Source organism: Pristis pectinata, chromosome 7, assembly GCF_009764475.1.
Source record: "Pristis pectinata isolate sPriPec2 chromosome 7, sPriPec2.1.pri, whole genome shotgun sequence".
Lineage (NCBI taxonomy): Eukaryota > Metazoa > Chordata > Chondrichthyes > Rhinopristiformes > Pristidae > Pristis > Pristis pectinata.
The window spans coordinates 22,736,790-22,758,214 of record NC_067411.1 but is presented as its reverse complement, the minus strand read 5'-3'; the positions used below and the strand labels follow the sequence as shown (position 1 = coordinate 22,758,214).

General features: G+C 37.9%; 1 protein-coding gene across 5 annotated transcripts in view; it reads left to right on the top strand.

The window, feature by feature from the left end:
- tent2 (terminal nucleotidyltransferase 2) overlaps positions 1-21,063 on the top strand; it is a 32,278-nt gene extending 11,215 nt beyond the window's left edge. For 2 of the 5 annotated variants that reach the window (XM_052020686.1, XM_052020684.1), the window contains exons 7-11: positions 2,239-2,282; positions 3,305-3,441; positions 9,614-9,705; positions 17,201-17,280; positions 18,709-20,510. In XM_052020686.1, coding sequence (XP_051876646.1) covers positions 2,239-2,282; positions 3,305-3,441; positions 9,614-9,705; positions 17,201-17,280; positions 18,709-18,789 — 434 coding nt within the window. In that variant the 3' untranslated portion in view covers positions 18,790-20,510. The other 3 variants (XR_007956715.1, XR_007956713.1, XR_007956714.1) reach the window with 3 other exon arrangements.
- Positions 21,064-21,425: the final 362 nt, after the last annotated feature.

Sequence of the window (21,425 nt, the reverse complement as noted above, 5' to 3'; positions counted from 1 at the left end):
CTAACATTCCCTAATGGTCTGTGAGAAGGTAATAGTGTTCCTTCTTGAACCACTTGTCCTCCTGGTGGGAGATTGGGAAGTGTTAATACTCAGAGCAGCCTGTGTGTCCTTGTACACAAATCGCTGAGAGCTAACATGCAACAACAGCAGGTGATTAGGAATGCAAGTGGTATGTTGGCAAGTGTTATCTTTCACGATAATTATGAAGGGCCTTGGTGAGAGACATACTTGGAGCATTGTGTATCATTTTGGCCTCCTTACCTAAAATAGAGGATACAGTTGCCATTGAAGGGCTGCAGCAAAGATTTACCACACTGGTTCCTGTCATAAGAGAGTGAGTAGGTTAGGCCTCTTGTTTTCCACAATTTAGAAGACTGAATAGTGACCTCATTGAAATGTACAAAATTCTTTTTGTACAAAAGGGTTCAACGTGATTGGATGCAGAGAGAATGTTTCCCCTGAGTAAAGTGTTTAGAACCGGGGATCACAGCCTCAATATAAGTGGTGGACCATTTAAAACTGAGAAGCAGCTTCACTCTGAAAATTGAATCTTTGGAATTTTCTATCCTGGAGGGCTGTGGAGGTTGTAATTGATTCCATATCGAACAGAGATCAATAGATTTCTGAATATTAATTGAATCAAGCGATACAAGGATAGACAGGAAAATAATGATTGAAGTAGAGGATCAGCATTACCTTTTTGAAACATGAGAGAGCAAATGATCTTGCTGCTCCTGCCTCTTGTATTCTAAGGTACTCCCACAGTGCTGTTGTGAATGGAGTTCCTAGATTTAGACACTATATAACAGGAAAGAATGGCAATGTATTTCCAGAGTGGGGTAGTGGGTGATTTGGAGGGGAACCCTGTAGGGTGGTACTCCCATGCACCTGCTGCCCTTTTCACTCATAGTGGGAGAGGTTGTGTGTTTAGATGATCTTGTCAGAATAGCCTAGGCGAATATCTGCATTGCATTTTGTAGATGGCACACACTGCTGCTGCAGTTATTTAGCTAATCAAACAGACTTTTGTCCTGAATGGTGTCAAGCTTCTTCATTGTTGTTGGAACTGCCCTTACCCAGACAAGTGTAAAGTATTCATCGCGTACCTGACTTGAGCCTTGTGGATGGTTGGAAGGCTTTGTGGCATCAGATGGTGAGTCATTTGCTGCAGGCCATCAAACATTTTGATCTACTCTTGAAGCTGCAGTGTTTATGTAACTTGTGGGTTTCAAAATGATGCCAATCCTAAGGGCATGCACTTATACATCTTACAGTTACATGTTATAGTGCATCTAAGTAGGAATGAACTTTTGGATTATGTACAACTTTTGAGGTATTCTTTGAATTGGCCCAATGTGTCAAATTCTTGATTATAGTTGAAATGCTGTGAGGTTTTCTGTAATAATCTTGCTTGTTGGCTGATAACTTGATCATTTCTTTCATGTTTGGAAATTACAAGGAAGATTGTACAGATAACAACAATTATATTAATGCACTAAATGCTGGTTATTGGAAATATGGTGAAAGGCATGTACCAAACCTCTGCTGAAAACAGCATCTGGAATAAATGTATTGTCAGTCTTGGCTCAATGGCAGCAATATGATCTCTGAGTCACAAGAGTCTGGAGTCAAGCCCACTTGAGAGGTTTGAGCATATAATCTGACTCTTCAGCACAGTACTGAGGAAGTGTTTTACTATGGAGATTCTGTCCTTCAAATGAGACAAGCCTTCTCAGGTGGACATTTTTTTTAAAGTAATTATCAGAAGATATTAAAGCAATGTGCCAATATAAATACTTGTTGAGAAATAACATTGTGAATACCAACATTTTTTATTAGTTAACAAAATTCATGGTTAGAAAGTCCATTCTGTATCTTACCAGTTTTAGTGTACATATTTGGTAAATTCATTATGGTCATTATATTTTGTAAATCCCTGAGAAACCACCAGAATGTTAGGCTGGTCATTAAAACTCCACTGCTGCCACATCTGAACGCCACTCAGTTTCCTTGGCTATTTTGTATAACAATTCGCCCTGCTAAAACTGATTTGCTGTGGACAACAACAGGCATCTTTATAATTTATATAAATACTATTCGTAAAATATTAATGCATATCTAATTAGTTTTATATTTCCTGTGGCATTCCTAATATATTTCATGAGTTGTTGTATATTATAGTGAAATAGTGTTGGTTGTAACATGGTTTCCCATTTTTATTTCTTGTTTGCTTTTAAGCTTTACCTGAACCTGTCATTCCATCTCTCCAGAAGGAGTACCCAGTAAGTAACATTCTTCGTTCTGACTAGGATGATGTCAACAGTAAAAAAAAATTTTGATCACTGTGTTTTGATCCAAAAGTGGTTTATCTCACTTATAACACAGTGATTTGGATGTCCATGCACACTTGAGTGTACCAGTACCAATCTGGTACATTCACTTTCACCTTCCCTCTAGAATTCAGGTCTTAACCATATTGGTACCAAAACTGCACTAAGCTAAGGGGCTGAGTGGATGTAAAAATCAATCATGACCTTCCATCAAGATTTAAATGCTTTTATTAGGGTAATAGAATACATATGATTTTAAGATGTATCTTATCAATTTTTATGACATGAACTACAATGGACTTTTTTTTAGGAAAGATGTACAAAATTTGAAAGAAGGCCTGTCATTTCCCTGGTCTCATGGATGTTGTAGTAGCCTGGACTCTGCAGGGAGTAGCTTTGTCAGGCAATAGCTGCAGTCCAGAAAAATTTATGCCATTAACTACTTCTGCCTAACTTCAGGATGTGTTTACTTAGACACTTCCTTGTAGGGAATATCCAAACAATAGCATTAAAAGAACCAGTTGCTTTAGCAGTTTAAGCATCACAGTCGTGCTCCAGACCGTCTGAATGTAAAACAGCCATGGGAGGTAGTGTCCTAATTCAAGATTTCAGAATTGAACCTACAGCTCCAAGCACAAGAGATAATTTACTATGCTCATAATATAATGCAATGAAATTTTATTCAATATACTGGGGAAAAAATGGGTAGAATATCACTTAACTTCTGTTCCTAATTTTTTTTTCAATGGGAGTAATGGGTATTTGCCTTTTGGAAAAATTAAAATTCACGCATAAAGAAAACATTCAGTAGCGTGTGTACATAGCAACACTAGTAACTTGAAGTATAATATTAATGTCACAGAGAAATATTTACATGCATAATTCTCATATCTGCAGTTTCTTGGTGGATAAATTGTTTGATCATTTTAAAATGCATTCTACTTATTTAAAACAAAACAATTCAATGTCTTTAGGAGTGCTTTGAGCCCACTATGCAGCTGCAGTTTGTGCACCGAAGAGGAAGTAACATTAGTCCATACAGCTCACTAAATAACTCGAATCTGGGAGACCTGCTCATGGGGTTTCTGAGATATTATGCTACAGAATTTGAGTAAGTAGTTTTTTAAGGTAGAATATTGGTCCCTGTTATTTTCAAGTAAACCAATGTTACTGAAATGAGGAATAAATGTTGCTCCCAACATTTTCCCTGCCTCTGTAACACACCTTTTGTTACCTTGCCTTAACCACCTCAATCATGGTCTTTACACCTCCAGGCTCAATTCTTCCTAAGTTTCCTAGCCAGCCTTCTACGTTCCACTCTTTGTAAACTTTTGTCCTTTCTGATTTTATGTTGGCTGCCTGTGCATTGAATTTAAAAGTTTCATCTTTGTGTCAAAGTTCCTTCATGGTCTTGCACCCCCTTATTGATGTAACTTCCTCCAATCCAATAGCTACACCTTTTGTTCTTCTGGTCTTTCCTACATCCCTTTCAATCCAAATCTGGAAGTTCCTCCGCAAAGCCCTTCAGCCTCTTCTGTCTCTCCTCCTTGTGATTCATAGACTAGTAAAGCACAGAAATGGGCCCTTCAGTCTACCATGTTCGTGTCAACTTTTTGCCCATCTACACTCCTCTCACTTGCCCACATTATGTCTGTATCTTTCTATGTCTTGCCTATTCGAATGACTGTGTAAATGTTTCTTAAATATCGTGATTGAATCAGATTCCACCACACCCTCTAGCAGCGTGTTTCCTAAAAAAAAATTCCCTCAGAACAACGACTCTGTGTTTCCTAGAAAAAAAATTCCCTCAGATTCCCTTTGAAACTCCCTCCTTTCACCTAAAACATATCTCTTCTCGTTTATGATAATCTTACCAAGGGAAAAAGATTCTGACTATGTACCCTATCTATGCCTCTCATAATTTTTTATACCTATAAAATGTCATCTCTCAACCTCCTTCGCTATAGGGAAAACCAGCAGAGCCTATCCAATCCCCCATCACTAAAGTCCTCCAATGCAATCAACATCCTGCTGAATGTCCTGCATTCTCGGCAGTGTAACCACGTCCTTCCTATAATGTGGTAACTAGAAGATCACAAGACAAAGGAGCAGAAGTAGGCCATTCGGCCCATTGAGTCTGCTCCATGAGCTAACCTAAAACTATTCCTATCAAGCCCCAATTTCTGGCCTTATCCCCATATCCCTTGATACCTTGACTAATTAGATACCTATCAATCTCCTCCTTAAACGCCCCCAATGATCGGGCCTCCACAGCTGTATGTGGCAAAGAATTCCGTAAATTCCACAGAACTGCACACAATGCTCCAAATGCAGTCATATCAGTGTTTTATAAAGTTGTAACATAATGTCCCAACTTGTATATTCTATGCCCTGACCTGTGAAAGCAAGCACGCCCTGAACCACCTTCACCACCCTATCTTCTTGTGTTGCCACTTTCACGGAACTTTGGACTTCAACCCCAAGGTCCCTCTGTTAATCAACATTCCTTAGTGCCCTACCACTTAATCTACGTGTCCTACCCCTAGTTGACTTCTCAAAATGTATCACCTTGCACTTGTCAGGATTAAATTCCATCTGCCTGTGCTCCGCCCAGCTTCTGTCTGTAGCCTTAGACAGCCTTCCATGCTATTCCCACAACACCAACAATTTTTGTGTTATCTGCAATCTTACTAATTGTACTTCCTATATATATATCTAACTCATTATTGTTTATCACAACCAACAAATCCCTACAGTATTCCACTAGTCACAGACTTCCAGTCCTTCCATCACCACCCTCTGCCTCCTACCACCAAGCCAAGTTTGGATCAAATTAGCCAGTTTACCTTGGATTCCATGTGTCTTAACCTTCTAGACCAGCCTACTATGTGGGATCTTGTCAAATGTCTTGCTATAAACAATATCTATTTGCCTTCTTCAATCTTCCTCGAAAAAGTCAATCAAATTAGTGAGACAGGACTTCCGCTGCAGAAAGCCGTGTTGACTATCTCTGATCAACGCCTGCCTTTCCAATGTTCATAAATCCTATATACCTTTTAGAATTTTCTTCAATAATTCCCTCCCACTGACTTGAGGCTCACTGGCCTGTAGTTATCTGGTTTATCCCTGCTCCCCTTAAATAAAGAAACAATGGCTATCCTTCAGTCTTCTGGTACCTTGCCTGTGGCTAACAAAGGTGCAAAAATTTCCATCAGGATGCCAGCTATCTCCAACCTGGGGGATTTATCCACCCTTGTGCATTCCAAGGCATCTAATGCCTCCACTTGGGTCCCAAGGGTGCCAGACTAGAGAGTTTCAACCTGTATTACCCCTTCTGTCCCTAAGGGAACCCACTCTTTCCCTGGCTACCCTCTTTCTCCTTATATACTTATGAGATGCACCATAAAATCAAGCAGCTTGATTAACCATTTGCTTACTGCCAATATCAGCCCCTTTGTTTAGGTGTACATTTTTTTTCTGGATTATGCCTCTGTTAAATTCCATGTGACATTTTTCTGTTAAAATCCTTTTGTAAGTGAGTGCTACTGCGTTTGTGATATTCAGAATTGCATTTATGCTGGTGGTTGGGTTACAAGTTTCCTTCTAGTTTCTGAAATAAATGTACAATAAAGCAAAAAGTGATACTCTGGAAATGACACAGCATTCAACTACATTCTGTGAGATGTTGATAAGGTTGTTGGGTTACCAAGTCTGATAACTACTAAATATTTTCTATTGTCTTTACAACAGCTTTTTATTTTTGTAACTTTTCTGTGGCATTTTGGCCACCTCCAAAGATCTATATTCTTTGGAATTTAGAAGAATGTTGGGTGATGTTATTGAAACACAAGATTCTGAAGGGCCATGACAGGATGGATGTCGAGATGCTTCTATTGGTGGGAGAATCTTGAATGAAGGGACATGATTACAAGATTACAGATGGTCATTTGAAACTGAGGTGCATAGGAAGTTCTTGCAGAAAGTGGTGAATCTCTGTAAAAGTCCAGCCTGGAGGGTTTTGGAGGCTAGATCACTGAGGATATCTAAAGAGGAAGTAGGTAAATTTTTGGAAGATCAGGGAATTGTGGGCTATCTCACAGAATGGTGGGACAGGTTTGAAGGGCTAAGCGGCCTACTTTTTATGTTCTTATTGAAGCTCACGGCTGCAAAGGATCATCAACCGTTAATTTGATGGGAAATTATATTCTTACGTTTGTAATTTAGGGCTGGTGAATGTTGATGCTGGAAGGTGGAAGCAACATAACAAAATGTTGCTGGTTTCAATGGTGCATAGAGTGCCACATTTTGTTTGAATCTTGGACAAGATTGAATGAGAAAATGCAGCTCCTTGAGCTTTTGTTATCAGTCTTGTTGTATTATGGCTGACCTTTATCTCGGCTATGTTTGCCCATCTTTACAATTAATGCATGGATCCATGCCTAACAGTAGTCTTATCAATTACAGCATTTAAAAAGTTAAAGTTCACAACTTATTGGAGATGAAAATAACCTGACTTTCACATTCTCACCTTTGCAATTAATTAGCTCCTAAATCTTGTAGTCATTTTCATCAAACCAATCTGTCTTTTTCTGGTTAGGAACCCAGGAGTCTCTGTACGGGTATTATTATTTATTCGGGGCAGTCCAGATGCTGTGGACTTTCGATGGCTCCCATGGTTATGGGTTATCAGGTTATCTGTGTGGTGCTTTCTGAAAAGAGCTGTCTTTGCTGATTCTCTGAGACTTTAAACACTGATTTTCTTGCAGCAGTGTTTCTATTGTCACTCTTATTTTTGGCCTAATGGTGATAACAATGGATTATGATAAGGGGAGTTGTCCTATCATGAGCAGGTGATGTAAATGTCCTTGCAGTCTCTTGCACAGATTTTGCATAACCTAATGGTGCTGGTGTCTTGTGCTTGTCTGTCTCATACAAATGTATTGGATATGAATGTCCTCCATAGAGGACTCTGGAGTTAGCTTTCCCTGTTGCCTCCTTGCTAATCGTGCTTTTCCAAAGGATTGTGTCATTTCTCACCCTGGAACTGAAGCCACTGAAGAGGATCTGTTTGTTTCCCTCTAGAACTTTTTTTTTTGTTAAGTCTGTAGAAGGCCTTCTTAGCCACATTCTTAGCTTCCAGCAGGTGCTTCAATGCCCATTGTGTGGTAGTTCTGTGTTAGTGAGTCAGAGGGTCATGAGACATTCACTTATCCTTCTGAATTGCTGAAATCATTCTTGACAGCAAGGCCTACCCCATTAAGATGGTGTTCCTCTTCTGGTTTGCACTTCTAGAAGGTTATCCTCTACTGCCTTGTTCCTTGAGTTGGCCACCTCCTGCCCATGTCTTTGTCAGAGAAGAGTTGTCAATGGATTAAAGCATGAGAGTTCCTGGTACCATGGTTAGCTGTGCAACGTTTGTGTTGATTGCTGTTGGGACTGTCCATGAGGGTCCTGACAGTGCCAACAGGTGCAGGTGCCTTCATCCACTGCCTCCTCCTTGCTCCTGCCCCCATCCCTAACACATACTGCCTTTGACTCCTCTCGCCCTCAATCCTTGAATCTCCTTATGTGTTTACTCTCTTCCTCACCCCCACCCTCCAACCTTTACTCCCCTTTCCTTCTCTCCTGCATCTGCTGCTTAGCTGTTCTTTCCTATGACCAGAAACTTAATTGAGTCATTCACATAGATAATGTGATTACAAGACCCGATAAGAGGCTGTGCATCTGCAATGAGGCATATCTCCTTATACCCAAAGCCATTGCACCATTTACTAGGCACAAGTTGAGAGTGTAATGAAAAGCTGTCCATTTGCCTGGACAAATACAGCTCCAGCAACAATTGTTGTTTGGCCACCTTGATTAGTACCCCATTCAAGCACTCTTGAATGGGATACTAATCAATGATTGATGAAGGCAGAGCAGTGGATGTTGTCTACATGGATTTTAAGTAAGGCATTTGACAAGGTCCATGATAGTAGGCTCATCCAGAAGATAAAGATGCATGGCATCCATGGTGAAATGGCCATTTGGATTCAGAATTGGCTTGCCCATAGAAGACAGCAGATAGTGGCCAATGGATCTTATTCTGGCTGGAGGTCAGGCTGCAAGCTATATAACCTACTGCAGTAACTCGCCCTGAGCACCTCCCCAACCCTGTGATCTTTATCACCAAGGACAATAATTGCAGTAGACCATGAGAACACCATCACCAGCAGCATCCCTTCCAAGTTGCACACCATTCTGACTTGGAAATGCCCCTCCTCCTTCATTATCACAGGGTTTAAATCCTGGAACTTTGAATTGGCAACATTCTGGAAATAACTTCACCGAAAGGACTGTTGTGGTTTAAGGTGGCTTGCCATCACCTTCTTGGGCCACATGCAGAAAGTGCTGACCTGACTGTGAAGTCCATGTACCATAAATGAATACAGAAAAACTGTGATTAAGTTGTACTTCCAACTAGATCTAGAAGTTAAGATCACCAGTTTTAGCCTAAAATAAAAGCTGAATATCTTGGTGACTGTTATGCTGCTTCAATTTTCTGAGTTCAGATTTCAGAAAGTGAGTGAAGGCAGCAGGTGAAAGATGGACATGTATCAATGTTGGAGCCAGAAGTGCAGTCTTTAATGTTCAGCTGTTATAACATGGACAGTGTGTAAATGCTTGCCAGGGGGAGAAGTCCGTTACTGGAGAAAGTTGCGGCTTACATTACTTGCATACTATTTGCCAGTGGGGATTTGTAATTTGCATAGGCTAAGTGCACAGTATACATTTTAAGTCTGTATTTGTCACTGCTAGTTTCTTTGCACGAAAGATGTGCATTTTATGCAGACGTTATTTTCTATTTACAAAATAGAGAAGCAAGGTTTTGGAATTTGGGGCAGCTTTTCAAGGAAGAATTAAATGCACTGAAGGCAGATTGAAACACATGCAGAGTATTCTAATTCTGGACCCTGTAAATTCTTAGGAAAAGGGTAAGAGTATTTTTTTGGTTAGCCTGCTTTGTTCTGGCTTCCACTAGTATCCTAATAAACAGTTATTAAACATTTAATGTCATGACTGGAAGATATATGGAATAATGTTTTAATAAATTTTAAAAAGTGACACAAAAAAGCAATGAAGCATTTATTCATGATTTCTGATGGAAGTTTAATGCAAATTACACAAGAAGAAAGATTTCAGACTTGAAAGAGAGATTTGCAGTATTTATTTGTAGTTAATTAACTAAAATAGTTGCTTCAAACTTGGATCTTGATACATATTTTCTGACTTCCGTCTTTCAGTTGGAGTAATTCAATAATTTCAATTCGTGAAGCCAAAGTGATTCCCAAAACCAATGAAATGGAGTGGAAGAATAAATATATTTGTGTTGAAGGTATGTATGTAAGAGCTCTGCAAGATACGATTACCTTGAACATTTTCCACTCAAAGGGAATGTTTAAAACTGGTTGTGGAACAATATTACCTATAATGGTTCTGAGCATCTCAGCCTTGGATTTTTAAAAAATTTTAAACCTGTTAGTCCTGTCTAAGTATAGTGCAAGCTTCACTGATGTTCAATATGAGACATCTATAGACCTAATCTATTTAAAGCTCACTTGTGCCAATGTTTGTTTGTTGGGGTAGGTAATTTGGAGATTTCGTGAAGGTTGGATCACATGATGTTTAACCTTGTGACTCTTGCTTAAACTTGTATTAACCTTTGAGCTGTTGGGACTTCGGGACAATTGTACTTGATCCTCTTATAGTTTTCTTGTTGCAACTATACTTAGCTAAAAGTTTCTATATTTCAGGACACCACTACAAGTAAGCACAGAAAATACACAGGCACAAATCACTGTGCGTAGTGTAAACTCTACTTTTGTGTACTATAAACTCTACTTTTCTCTAGTATTAATACCAATGCCCTTGAAGTTTATTTATGGACAAAATCAGTATAATATTCAGAACTTTTAGTAGCATCAAAATTTTACAGTTGTGTTTAACTATAGTAAATTAGCAAAATCTATTCAATTTCTATTTTCCAAAGTTATGATTAAAAATATAAGAAATAAGAGTAGACCATACAAACCATCAAGCATGTTCTGCAATTAGCCAGATCATAGTTGACTTTCTACCTTGAGCATTAATTTCTCACCCAGTCACTACATTCCGTCATTCCTTTAATGTCAGAAATACAGTACATCCCCATGTTATGGAGGTGTTACATTCCTAGAAAACCATTCATGTCATGATTTTCTGTAATGCAAACCATTGACAAAATTTGTTACTTAGTTTGCATTTTGTGTTTGTTATTTTTTTCTCTCTCGTACACTCTATTAGGGTGTATTTTTATTTCTGTATCTCACATTTTATGGTAGTGATTTGTCAGTTCTGTGAGGGTGAATTTTCGTTACCTGAACTGCTGTAACACAGAGGTAGACTATTTTCAACTAAGAAATTGATATAATGACTGAGCCTCCACAGCCCTCTGGAGTAGAGATTTGGAAAAATTTCTTCTCATTTCAGTCCTAAATAGCATAAATGTTGTTTTAAGGCTGTTTGGCTTTGTATGCACTTCACTCCCATTTCCTTGCTACTGCTTTCACTCCAACTTAGTTTTGGTTTGCGCCATGCAAGTCGTAAACATCCTTCTAACTGTTTCTCCTGAGAGGAAATCATTGAACTCTGTTTTGTAGATGCTTGTACTTTTACTCATTGCCAGTTGTTTTAGCTGGCAGTTCTTTTTCAAGGCTGGCTATTCAATAAACATTTGGCAGCACTCCTATGGTTTGCAATAGTGAAAGCTCATAAGGCACAGAGCTCAGACTTTTTTTAATGGGTTGCTAACAGCACCACTCGTGAGATGTGACTTCTATTCCTTGGTATTCCTGGACAATCTGGGAGTTTGATAGCTGGAGCTGTACCCTGTTTAAAATGTGACTATCCTTGCTGTAATTCTGCACATAGTGCTAATGCCTTACTATATTTTAAATAAGTTCATAGTTATTAGCTCTGATCTTCTAAATGTTTTGTGATTTTTAAAATCAAAAATCATATTGACTTATTCACAACCTTACCATTCTTGAGTGTTACCTTTGTCACTTTGTATAATCTGTTCCCTAATTCTTAAGCTAATTTCATTTGATGAATTTTTTTTTGTTTAAACCTTAAACTTATCTAACTCATTTTGCCACTTTTCTGGTCCCCATTTGCAGTTTACTCATCTGACCTGCTAAAAAAAAATTAGCAATTTTGGTATCTCATTTGGTATCAAATCTGACACAATGCCCTGTGGTGAAGTAGAAGTAGCCTGCTTGGCAAATTCTGATCAGAGTTGGTTGTTGTGACCATTCTCTGCTCCTATTTCAAATGCTGTATCTGCAGCAATGAGTAGTTTATACTATCTTAAATGTTTAAAATACATCAGATCACTTGTAATGTTTCACAAGCATTGGTGATTGGGCCTTCCTGCTTATAAGCTTGCCAAAGTTTTATTTGTATACCACCAAATGTCATCCCTTTTAAGATTAAATATGTTCACCATTCTTTTTCTGTTGCTGAAGATTACCTGGTAGTTCTTCTTTGCCATCCTATATTCCTACCCATTGCCCCACCATTTCACAGCACCAAGACACAGGTAATTCTGTAGATGTCAGGGCTGTTAGAAGGGAGGGCAGAAGTTCAGAACAGCATTTCATATTAACCAGCTGCATTTGAAGTGTGGGCAGAGAAATAGCAGATGGAGTTTAATCTGGACAAGCCTATGGTGGTACACTTTGAAAGGTAAGATGTAAGACTAAAGTATACAGTAAATGGCAGGACCCTTGGGAGCATTGATGTTTTGGGGATCTTAGGGTGAAAGTCCTTAGCTCCCTGAAAATGGCAACACAAGTAGATGGGGTGCTAAAGGAAGGTGTAGGATAGACATTGGTCAGGCAATTGAGTATAAGAGTTGGGAAACCATGTTGCAGCTACATAAAACTATGGTCAAGCCACATTTGGAATATTGTGTGGAGTTCTGGTTATGACGTTACAGGAAGGATGTAGAGGCTTTGGAGAGGGTGCAGAAGAGATTCACCAGTATGTTGCATTGATTAGAGAGTATTAGCTATAAGGAGAGGTTGGACAAACTTGGATTGTTTTCTCTGGAGTTTCAGAAGCTGAGGGGGTGACCTGATAGTATATAAGGTTATGAGAGGCATAGATGGTCTTTTTCCCAGGATATAAATGTCCAATACTAGAGGCCATAGCTTTAAGGTGAGAGTGGGGAAATTTAAAGGAGATTTACAGAGTTTTTCCACACAGAGTGGTAAATGCATGGAACATGCTGCCATGGGAGGTGGTGGAAACAGATGTGATAGCAGCATTTAAGAGGCATTCAGACTAACACGTGAACAGGCATGGAATTGATGGATGTAGACTGTGTGCAGGCAGATGTGCAGTTTAAATTGGCGTCTTGGTTGGCACAGACATTGTGGACTGAAGGGGCTATCCTGTGCTGTACTCTGTTTGATATTCTTAAGATGGCTAGGTTGGGGTTATCTATTGGGTTTCACCCAAATTTAGAGAATTTCTGCTCTTGCAGATGTTTGTTTTACAAAATCTGTCAATTATTTGCTACAACTTGGTACAGTTTAAAGAAAATCACAGTGCTAACCTGGGAGGATATTTAGCTTATTCCAGTTTGTATCTTTTGAGTCTTGGCAAATGTGAAGAGAAACAAAGCACTGAAAAGTACTGTTGTCCATATGGTTAGCTTAAATCAAAAGTAAACCAGGTATATTAAGAGCAGTTATATAGGATGCTGTTTTAAGTATGTGTGGTTTGAAGGTTTAATTAAAAGCATTGGTATTGGGCAGCAACTTGTACTTGTAATGTACCTCTTAATGGAGTAAAAGCTCCCAAATAAAATGTACTTATTGACTAGTAAAATCAGATGGACAGCAGTTTTATAGAACACCAGGTTTTGGAGCCAAACAAAGAGCAGACTGTGCTGAACCTGGTATTGTGCAATGAGATGGTATTGTACAAGGAGATAGGATTAATTAATGACCTCATTGTGAAAGCACCCCTAGGTAGTGGTGATCATTATATAACTGAATTTTACATTCATTTTGAGGATGAGAAAAACTCTGGTGGCATGTAAACAAAAGCTAGTCAAAGTGAGCTGCCAAATTAGGTAATGGATTAGTCAGTCGAGATGAAGTGGCAGACCTTTATGAAGATCTTTTGGAATACATGGAATAGATGCATTCCATTGAGAAGGAAACACTCCATGAGATGGATGCACCATCTGTGGTTATTTTTTTAAATGTTAAAGATAGTATCAAAGAAGAGGCATAGTGTCACAGCTAGTAGAGCTGTTCCCTGCCAGCTCCAGTGACTTGGGTTCGAAGCTGACCTCTGGTACTGTCTGTGTGGAGCTTGCATATTATTCCCTGCGACTATGTGGGTTTCCTCTAGGTACTCTGGTCTCCTCCCATATACCAGTGGCATGCAGGCTGGGAGGTTAATTGGCTGTTGGTATGTAGATAAATGGCAGAATCTGGGATGTGTGGAGTTATTAGGGTTAGGACAAAATAAGGATTAGGATACAAATGTCAAAATGGGTGCCTTATTGTTGGAATGGACTCAGTGAGCCAAAGGGCCTGATCCATTTCGTATCTCTCTATGATTCACAATGGCAGGTGGCTGGTCAGAAAACTGGACAGAATAAATAGTAATAATAAAATATACAATGATTATTAAGTATAGAAAAATTAGAGTATGGGATAAAGCTAACTAGATATATAAAAACAGTAAAAGTTTCAGGGATATTTGAAAAAGCAGTGTTAAAATGAACATTGGAACTATATAAAGTGAGTCTGGAGAATTAATAATGGTAAACAAGGAGACGGCAGATGAATTAAACAGGGTGTGGCATCAGTCTTCACTACAGACGGTACAAATAACATCTCTGATATATCTGTAAATTGGGAGTACGAGGGGAGGGAGGAAAATTAAAATCAATAGGCCGGTAGTACTGAGCAAATTGTTGGCGATGCAAGCTGACATATCTGTTTATCCTGATGAATTTCATTCTCCAATCTTAAAAAGTAATGGCTAGTGAGATTGTTTGTGTATTAATTTTAATTTTCCAAAATTCCCTAATTTTGGGGATGGTTTCATTAGATTGGAAAATTAGAAAATATAGTCTTTCATTCAAAAGGGAGACAGAAAGCTGGAAACAAACTAGTCATGGGGAAAATTTCTATCATGGGGAAAATGTTAGAAGCTATTATTAAATACATTATGTTAGGGTACTTAAATCAAAGATAATTGAACAAAGTCAACATAATTTTGTGAAAGGGAAATCATGTTTGACCTATTTTAGTTTTTTGAAAGTAATATGGATGTAGGGGAGTCGGCAGATGAATTAAACTTGGGTTTCCACAAGTGTCACATTAAAGGTTATTGCAGAAAATAACATCTCATGGTGTATTGCTGTGAGTGGAAGATTGGCTAGTTAACAGGAAACAGAATAGCTATAAATGGGTCTTTTTGTAGTCGGCAAAATGTAACAAGTGGTCTGCTACAGGGATTGATGCTGGAGCCTCAACTGGGCTGGGTGGTTTACTGCTGCTCCTAAATTGTGTATTCGTAAACTTGGACTTCAGGGTTCGGGAGGAAATGTTAGAGCTGATGACTAAAAGTTTGGTTAAAAAGGTGGCTTTTAATGGCCAACTGAATGGATATAGGAGTAGAGAGGCAGAGACTGTAGGAATGAAATTCCTGATTTAGGAGGATGGTGGTACAGTTTGAGCATAGTTATCTTGGAGGGCTCTAGAGCTTGAGGTAACTTTAGTTCAGAGGGACAGGGCTGTGTAAGGACTTGAAAACACATTTTAATTTGCTGCATTGTTTAACCAGTCAATGTAGTTGACTGAATGAAGACAGTGAAGTCAATGTAGGTCTGCAAACACAAGGATAAGTGATGAATGGGAAGGTGCATGTCAGGAACTGGCAGCAAAGATTTTGATGACCTCGTGCTTTCCAGAGATTAGAAAGTGTTGGTGGGTGGGTTCATAGCCCAGCAGGCAATTTAGTCTCCACCTTGCCAAATTGTTAAGTTCAATACAGGCTTAAAAGGAAGAAACATGAAACCGCTGCTAAGATTTAAAATTAAAGTTGATTTCCATGGAATGGAATTGAAACAATCCACGACTCTGATGGACTTGGGTTTCATATTGTTCAACAAACGTAGAAGCGATGGATAATGAGAACCTGATGCGCGTTAGGATCTGGGTGCAGATTTAGAGGTGTTTGGTTGATGGATGGGGAGACCCCAGGAAGTCATTGGTCTTGCATCATTTAAGGGGGTGGGGGGGGGGGTAATATATTTTGCTGCTTCATCAATCCTGCTTTCTGTTTCTGGTTAGAAATGGTTGCACCGTCTCAAGTTGGGTTTTGTTTACTAAGATAATGAAATTTTTTAAAGCATGTTTTATTTTACTGTATAATTCATATCTTTTGTTTGCTTTCCTCAAATGGTGAAAATTACATAGAACAGTAAAGCACAGGAACAGGCCCTACAGCCCACAATGTCCGCACCCCACCCGATGCCGAATTAAATTAAGTCTCTTCTGTCCCTCCATTCTCTGCATATTTATGTGTGTATCTAACAGCATCTTTAATGCCACAATTGTATCTGCTTCCACTACTACCCCTGGCAGCCCATTCCAGGCACCTACCATTCTCTGTGTAAATAAAACTTAACCCACACATCTCCTTTTAAACTTTCACTCCCTCAACTTAAATGCATGTCCTAGATATTTCTACCCTGGGAAAAACATTCTAACTGTCTACCCTATCTATGCTTCTCATTATTTTATAAACTTCTATCAGGTGAACCTTCAGCCTCAGATGCTCCAGAAAAAATAACCCAAGTTTGTTCAACCTCTCCTTATAGCTCATACCGTCTAATCCAGACAGCATCCTGGTAAACCTTTTCTGCATCCTTTCCAAATCCACCACATCCTTCCTGTAATTGGGAGACCAGAATTGCGCACAGTGCTACATGTGTGACCTAACCAAAGTTTTATATAGCTGCAACGTGACTTCCTGACTCTTATACTCAACGCCCCAACCAATGAAGGCAAGCATGGCGTAGTGCTGATGAAGGGTCTCGACCCGAAATGTCAAATGTCCATTTCCCTCCATAGATGCTGCCTGACCTGCTGAGTTCCTCTAGTGCTTTGTGTGTTGCTCCAGATTTCCAGCATCTGCAGTTTCTTGTGTCTTCATACACAGGAAAAAATGTTTAAAGGATCTGTCATCAGTGATTCCTGAAGACTGAAATGGAAGGGACTAAATATATAAAATAACTGAAAATGTGACACAAATGTAGGCCTTGTTTTTGGAAAATAACTATTTCCACGATGATCTCCTATGGTTTTGCCTGACATTTATTTATAAATCAGACTTGACTGCAAAATATGGGATATGGTCCTCAAAGTAGAAAAATGCCATAGACTGCTGAGACATTTCTATTGCAACTGCTCAAGCAAATATTTCATATCATGATACATTCAACTGCAAAATACTACAGACATTGTAAACCTGAAATTAACACGGGGGAAAAAAAACTAGAAATTCTTGGGCCAGGGAGTATCTGTGGAGAGAACAACATATAACTGATGAAAGATCAGCATTTTTTTTTACATATCTTCACTCATATTTGTCCTTTCAATAATCAGTAATCTAACTGATTTTGTAAGACTGCCCATGATCTCCTCCATCAAGAAGTTAAAGTCCTGTATTTCAACATAACTGTTATAGCATAAGTTTTGCTTTTCTTACTTTTGTAAAATTATAAAAACCATCATTGACAATTTTATTTGATATTGCAGAACCCTTCGACAGAACAAACACAGCTCGAGCTGTACATGAAAAATGCAAGTTTGACATGATCAAAAAGGAGTTTGTACAGGTAGTCTGAAACAAATTTTTTATAAACGACATTGTTTACCTTCATGATTTTATTCTTGGGAAACTTTTCATCAGTATTCTAATTCCAAAGCAATTCTCTTTTTTTTAAAAAAAACCCTTCTGAACAGGACATGCATTCCCAATTATACTCATTCTTATCCACACCAGAAGGCAAGGAACCCAGAACAATTTAATGTTCTAAATCCCCATTCCATTTGTGAATTAGTAACATTATCCTTTCAGATTAATAACTTTTCATCACAACTAGAAAAGGAGAATAAATCTGAAGATGGAGAAAATGTGGAGAGATGAGGCAAAAACAGAGGGGATGATTGGTGATGGGATCAAATCTGGAGAATTTAAATGGAAAAAGTAATGGTACAATGCAGAAGGGGTGTTAATGGGTCAAGAAAGAAAAGGCTAGACTAGAGGGGATGTAGATGTGAATAGCAGAGTCATTATCTGAAATTGGTGCACTCACCGAGTCCACAAGGGTATAATGTGCCTAGCTGAAAGATGAGGCACTGTTCCTTGGACTTCTAGTGACCTTCCTTGGAACAATGTGGGTGCCAAGGACAGAGGACAAAGTAAACAGTTGAAGTCCCCTAGCTCATGATATCATTAAGGCCATGTTTAAATGGTATACAGATTAAATATTTCAGTGAGCCTGTTGTGCTTTTAAGACTGTCCAGCAGTTTTTAACCTGTTTACCAATAGAATATGTCCTGTGTCAATAGATTACAGTTGGTATCACCACCACTTCTGTTATCCTGTGTGTCACACACCATCATGATTTCAAAATATATTACTTTCCCTTCATTTTTGTTGGGATAAAATCCTAGAACTTCCCACCTAACAGCACCTAGTACAAGGAGACCACTCGGCTTAAACTACAGGATTGTTTAAAAACCCATTTTGTGTGTTAATGTTCTTAAGAAGTGGATTGCCATTGTTATTCTACTGTGATTTGCAAGTGTCTCCAAATTCACAGCATGCAGTTATTTGACCTCTGAAATGTTCCAGAAAGCCTCTCAGTTCAAGGGTAGTAAAATGATGAGCAAAAGTGCTGACCTTGCCAGTGACCTCTACATCTTGTGAATGAATATAATTTTAAAAACCAATCATTTAATTGTACCAACAAGAGGATTCATCTGTTAAGTGAAGAGATATATCTGTCCTGAATGAAGTTTCACACAATCCCATCATTTTTAAATCACTTTTCTGGTGTCACAGTATAACTTGCTAGAATTTTGAATTTTAATTCCACAGCTATTCTGGGGTTTAAAATCCTGTCCTCCATGTTGTTATCCCAATGCCATGCCCATTGCACTGCTGTACCCTAGTTGGTCAGATATATAGTTATGTTTTAATATTAATGCAAATTAGAAAATTTTATTGCTAATTCAATTATGATTTCATTTTTCTTCAGTCATGGCACAAACTTAAAGAGAAGAGAGATTTGTTCAGCATTCTACCAGAAGCTGCTGCAACAGAGTGCAGGGGAAGATGATGAACTGGCCCTACTTGTAGATGCATTGATTAAAAAAAATTGAAGTAGAAACCCTGTTGCAAACAAACATCAATGAGAGGATTTCGTCTGGCAATGATGTCAGTTAAAATATCTGACTTATTAAGATTTTTTTGGCCTTCTATATGGCAACAAAAACTATGGACCTTTTTTTTGTCTTTTTTTTCCTACATTTGTCACAGCAAGCTGGCATTGGAGTCTTCGTAATAAGAACACTGAAGAATAGAATCCTAGAATTAAGGACAGATGATTAATAAAACAAAGTCTTCTTTTGAAAGATCCTTCTGAATCCTCAAAGGTAAAAAATTTACTTAAATGATTTTAATGGATTTGCTGCAAAGTTCGGTCTGTGCAATGTGGTAAGGAGTGGTGAGCCCAAAGGATATAGAAATAATTAAAAATATTTTGCATATGCGCCTTCTTAGTTGCACAATGTTGAATGATTGCAGGCCTATTGTTTGCAATGTAATAACTGTAGTAAACTTCCAATTATTTTGTTGAAAGTAGGTGTCCTGTTTCATTATAACAATGATTACTGCCTCCATTTTCAGATCGAGAATGATATATTTATCCAGTTTCCCTCCTCTTGTAACATATGCTGAGCAAATACATTCTCTCATATTTCAGTCTTTTACCACCAGAATCAATAAAACTTTATTCAAGCATGATAATAACATCTGTTATCCTTCATAAGAATAAAAACTAGAAAATACATCTTGTAGGATGCTGAGCAAAATATTGGCGAAAGGTGAGGTATTTGTTTTCAATTTATTTATTGAACCATTCTAGAGGCCAAATTCTAAAAAGTGCTGTCTTTTAAAGTAATTAACTCGTTACTTTTATGTTTACTGATGTCTGTTTATTGTATAAAGTATGGAATTCATTTTTTGCTATGTTCTATATTATTTTTCTTTGGAAATTCCCTTTTGTATTTTGTATATTGTCTAAATTTAAATAAAGTTTGCACATGGAAAAAAACCTTATTGAATTGAGCATTTACAGTGAAATATTGTACTATTTTCATGGCTGTTTATTCAACTTCCATTCTGCTGTAATGAATTGAGACCTGTCGAAAATCACACTGGTTTCAGCAACAACAAACTGGCAACTGTAATTTGAAACTGTCAATGGCATTTTTAAGCTTGGTACTTTGCATACAGTTGGGTGCAACATTATGAATAGAACAAAGAATTGTTTAGCCTGCCACAAGGAGTAATTTGAATTGGTTAAATGTTTGCACAGCCACAATAAAAATACTTTATAGAGTATTTTGCTGTTATACTGGGTAACAGTCATGTGAGACAACTTTGTTTTTTGTATGAAAATAAAAAAAAATAGCAGATTCTGGAAATGTGAAATACAAAGAGAAAATGCTGGAAACACTCAGCAGGTCATGCAGCTTCTGGAAAGAGAAATAGTTAGGGTCTAGGGCCTGAAACGCTACTTTGTCTGATCTGAAGAAGGGTCTAGAACTTGAAAGGATAACTCTTTCTCATTCCACAGTGCTATCTGACATACTGAGTGTTTCCAGTACTTTCTGCTTTTATTTTTTTTACATAATCTTGCTTAAATTGAAATGATTGCTAAACCAATCCAATTCTGAATTAATAAGTGTCATTTAATTGGACCTAATGTTTTCTGTCATTTCAGGATCATTTTGCCATTTTGGATTTCTAAAGAAATATTTTGAATAAATTGTTTTTGTTTTTTACAGAGGAAAGCGGGTAAACGGAGAGGCCGAATCATCTGCACATTGATTCAACCCAAGACTATAATAAGTTATAAGATAATTATTTTTACAAGCTTGTGTTTTCCCCCACTTCACCCCCTTTCAAGAAAGCTATCAACTAATGAAAGTTAGACAACAAATGCACTGCCTAATATACTATTTACAAAATTGCTTTTAGTTGAAGATAATGAAAATAGCATGTAAAGGTAACTTGCATTTTTAAGGGAAAGTTTAACCCTTTAAGTTGAATGTCCTCATTAGAGTAATGGAATAAGGTTTGTTTTAAAATTATAATCCCAAATCACTGACCTAAGTATTTTTAAACCCAACATTCCAAGTACACAAATATATTTTGTGAAATCCTATCTTTATAGATGTTTTGTATCTTTGTTTATATAGAATATTATACCTAGTTAGCAAAGCACATTTTACACAATTATTTTGCCCATATTCATGTGACTATCATTTAAGGTTGAAAAAATAATAAATTTAAGCCTCTCCTTATTTACTTGAATGGATCAAGTGATTTCTATAAAATGGCATGAATTATATTGTAAATAAAGAAATATTTGTTACACTGTTATTAATTGGATGTTTCACTTTTTACTTTTTCTTTATAGGGATTATAACAATGTGGGCTACTTCATAGAAGTTTTTACAATATTCAAAGAAAAATTCAGCTTCTAAAGACAACTTCTGAAGCATGATTTGACCTGAGGTGCACTGTGATTAGTATATAGCATGCAGGCAGGGAAAGTTACTGTTGGGAAGAGTAAGGTTTATTACCACACCTCTGACCTATGTAATTAGGGAATCATGGGTTGTTGCAACACAAAAGTAGGCTATTCAGCCCAATGAGTCTTTGCCTGCTGTTACTAGAGCAAACCTG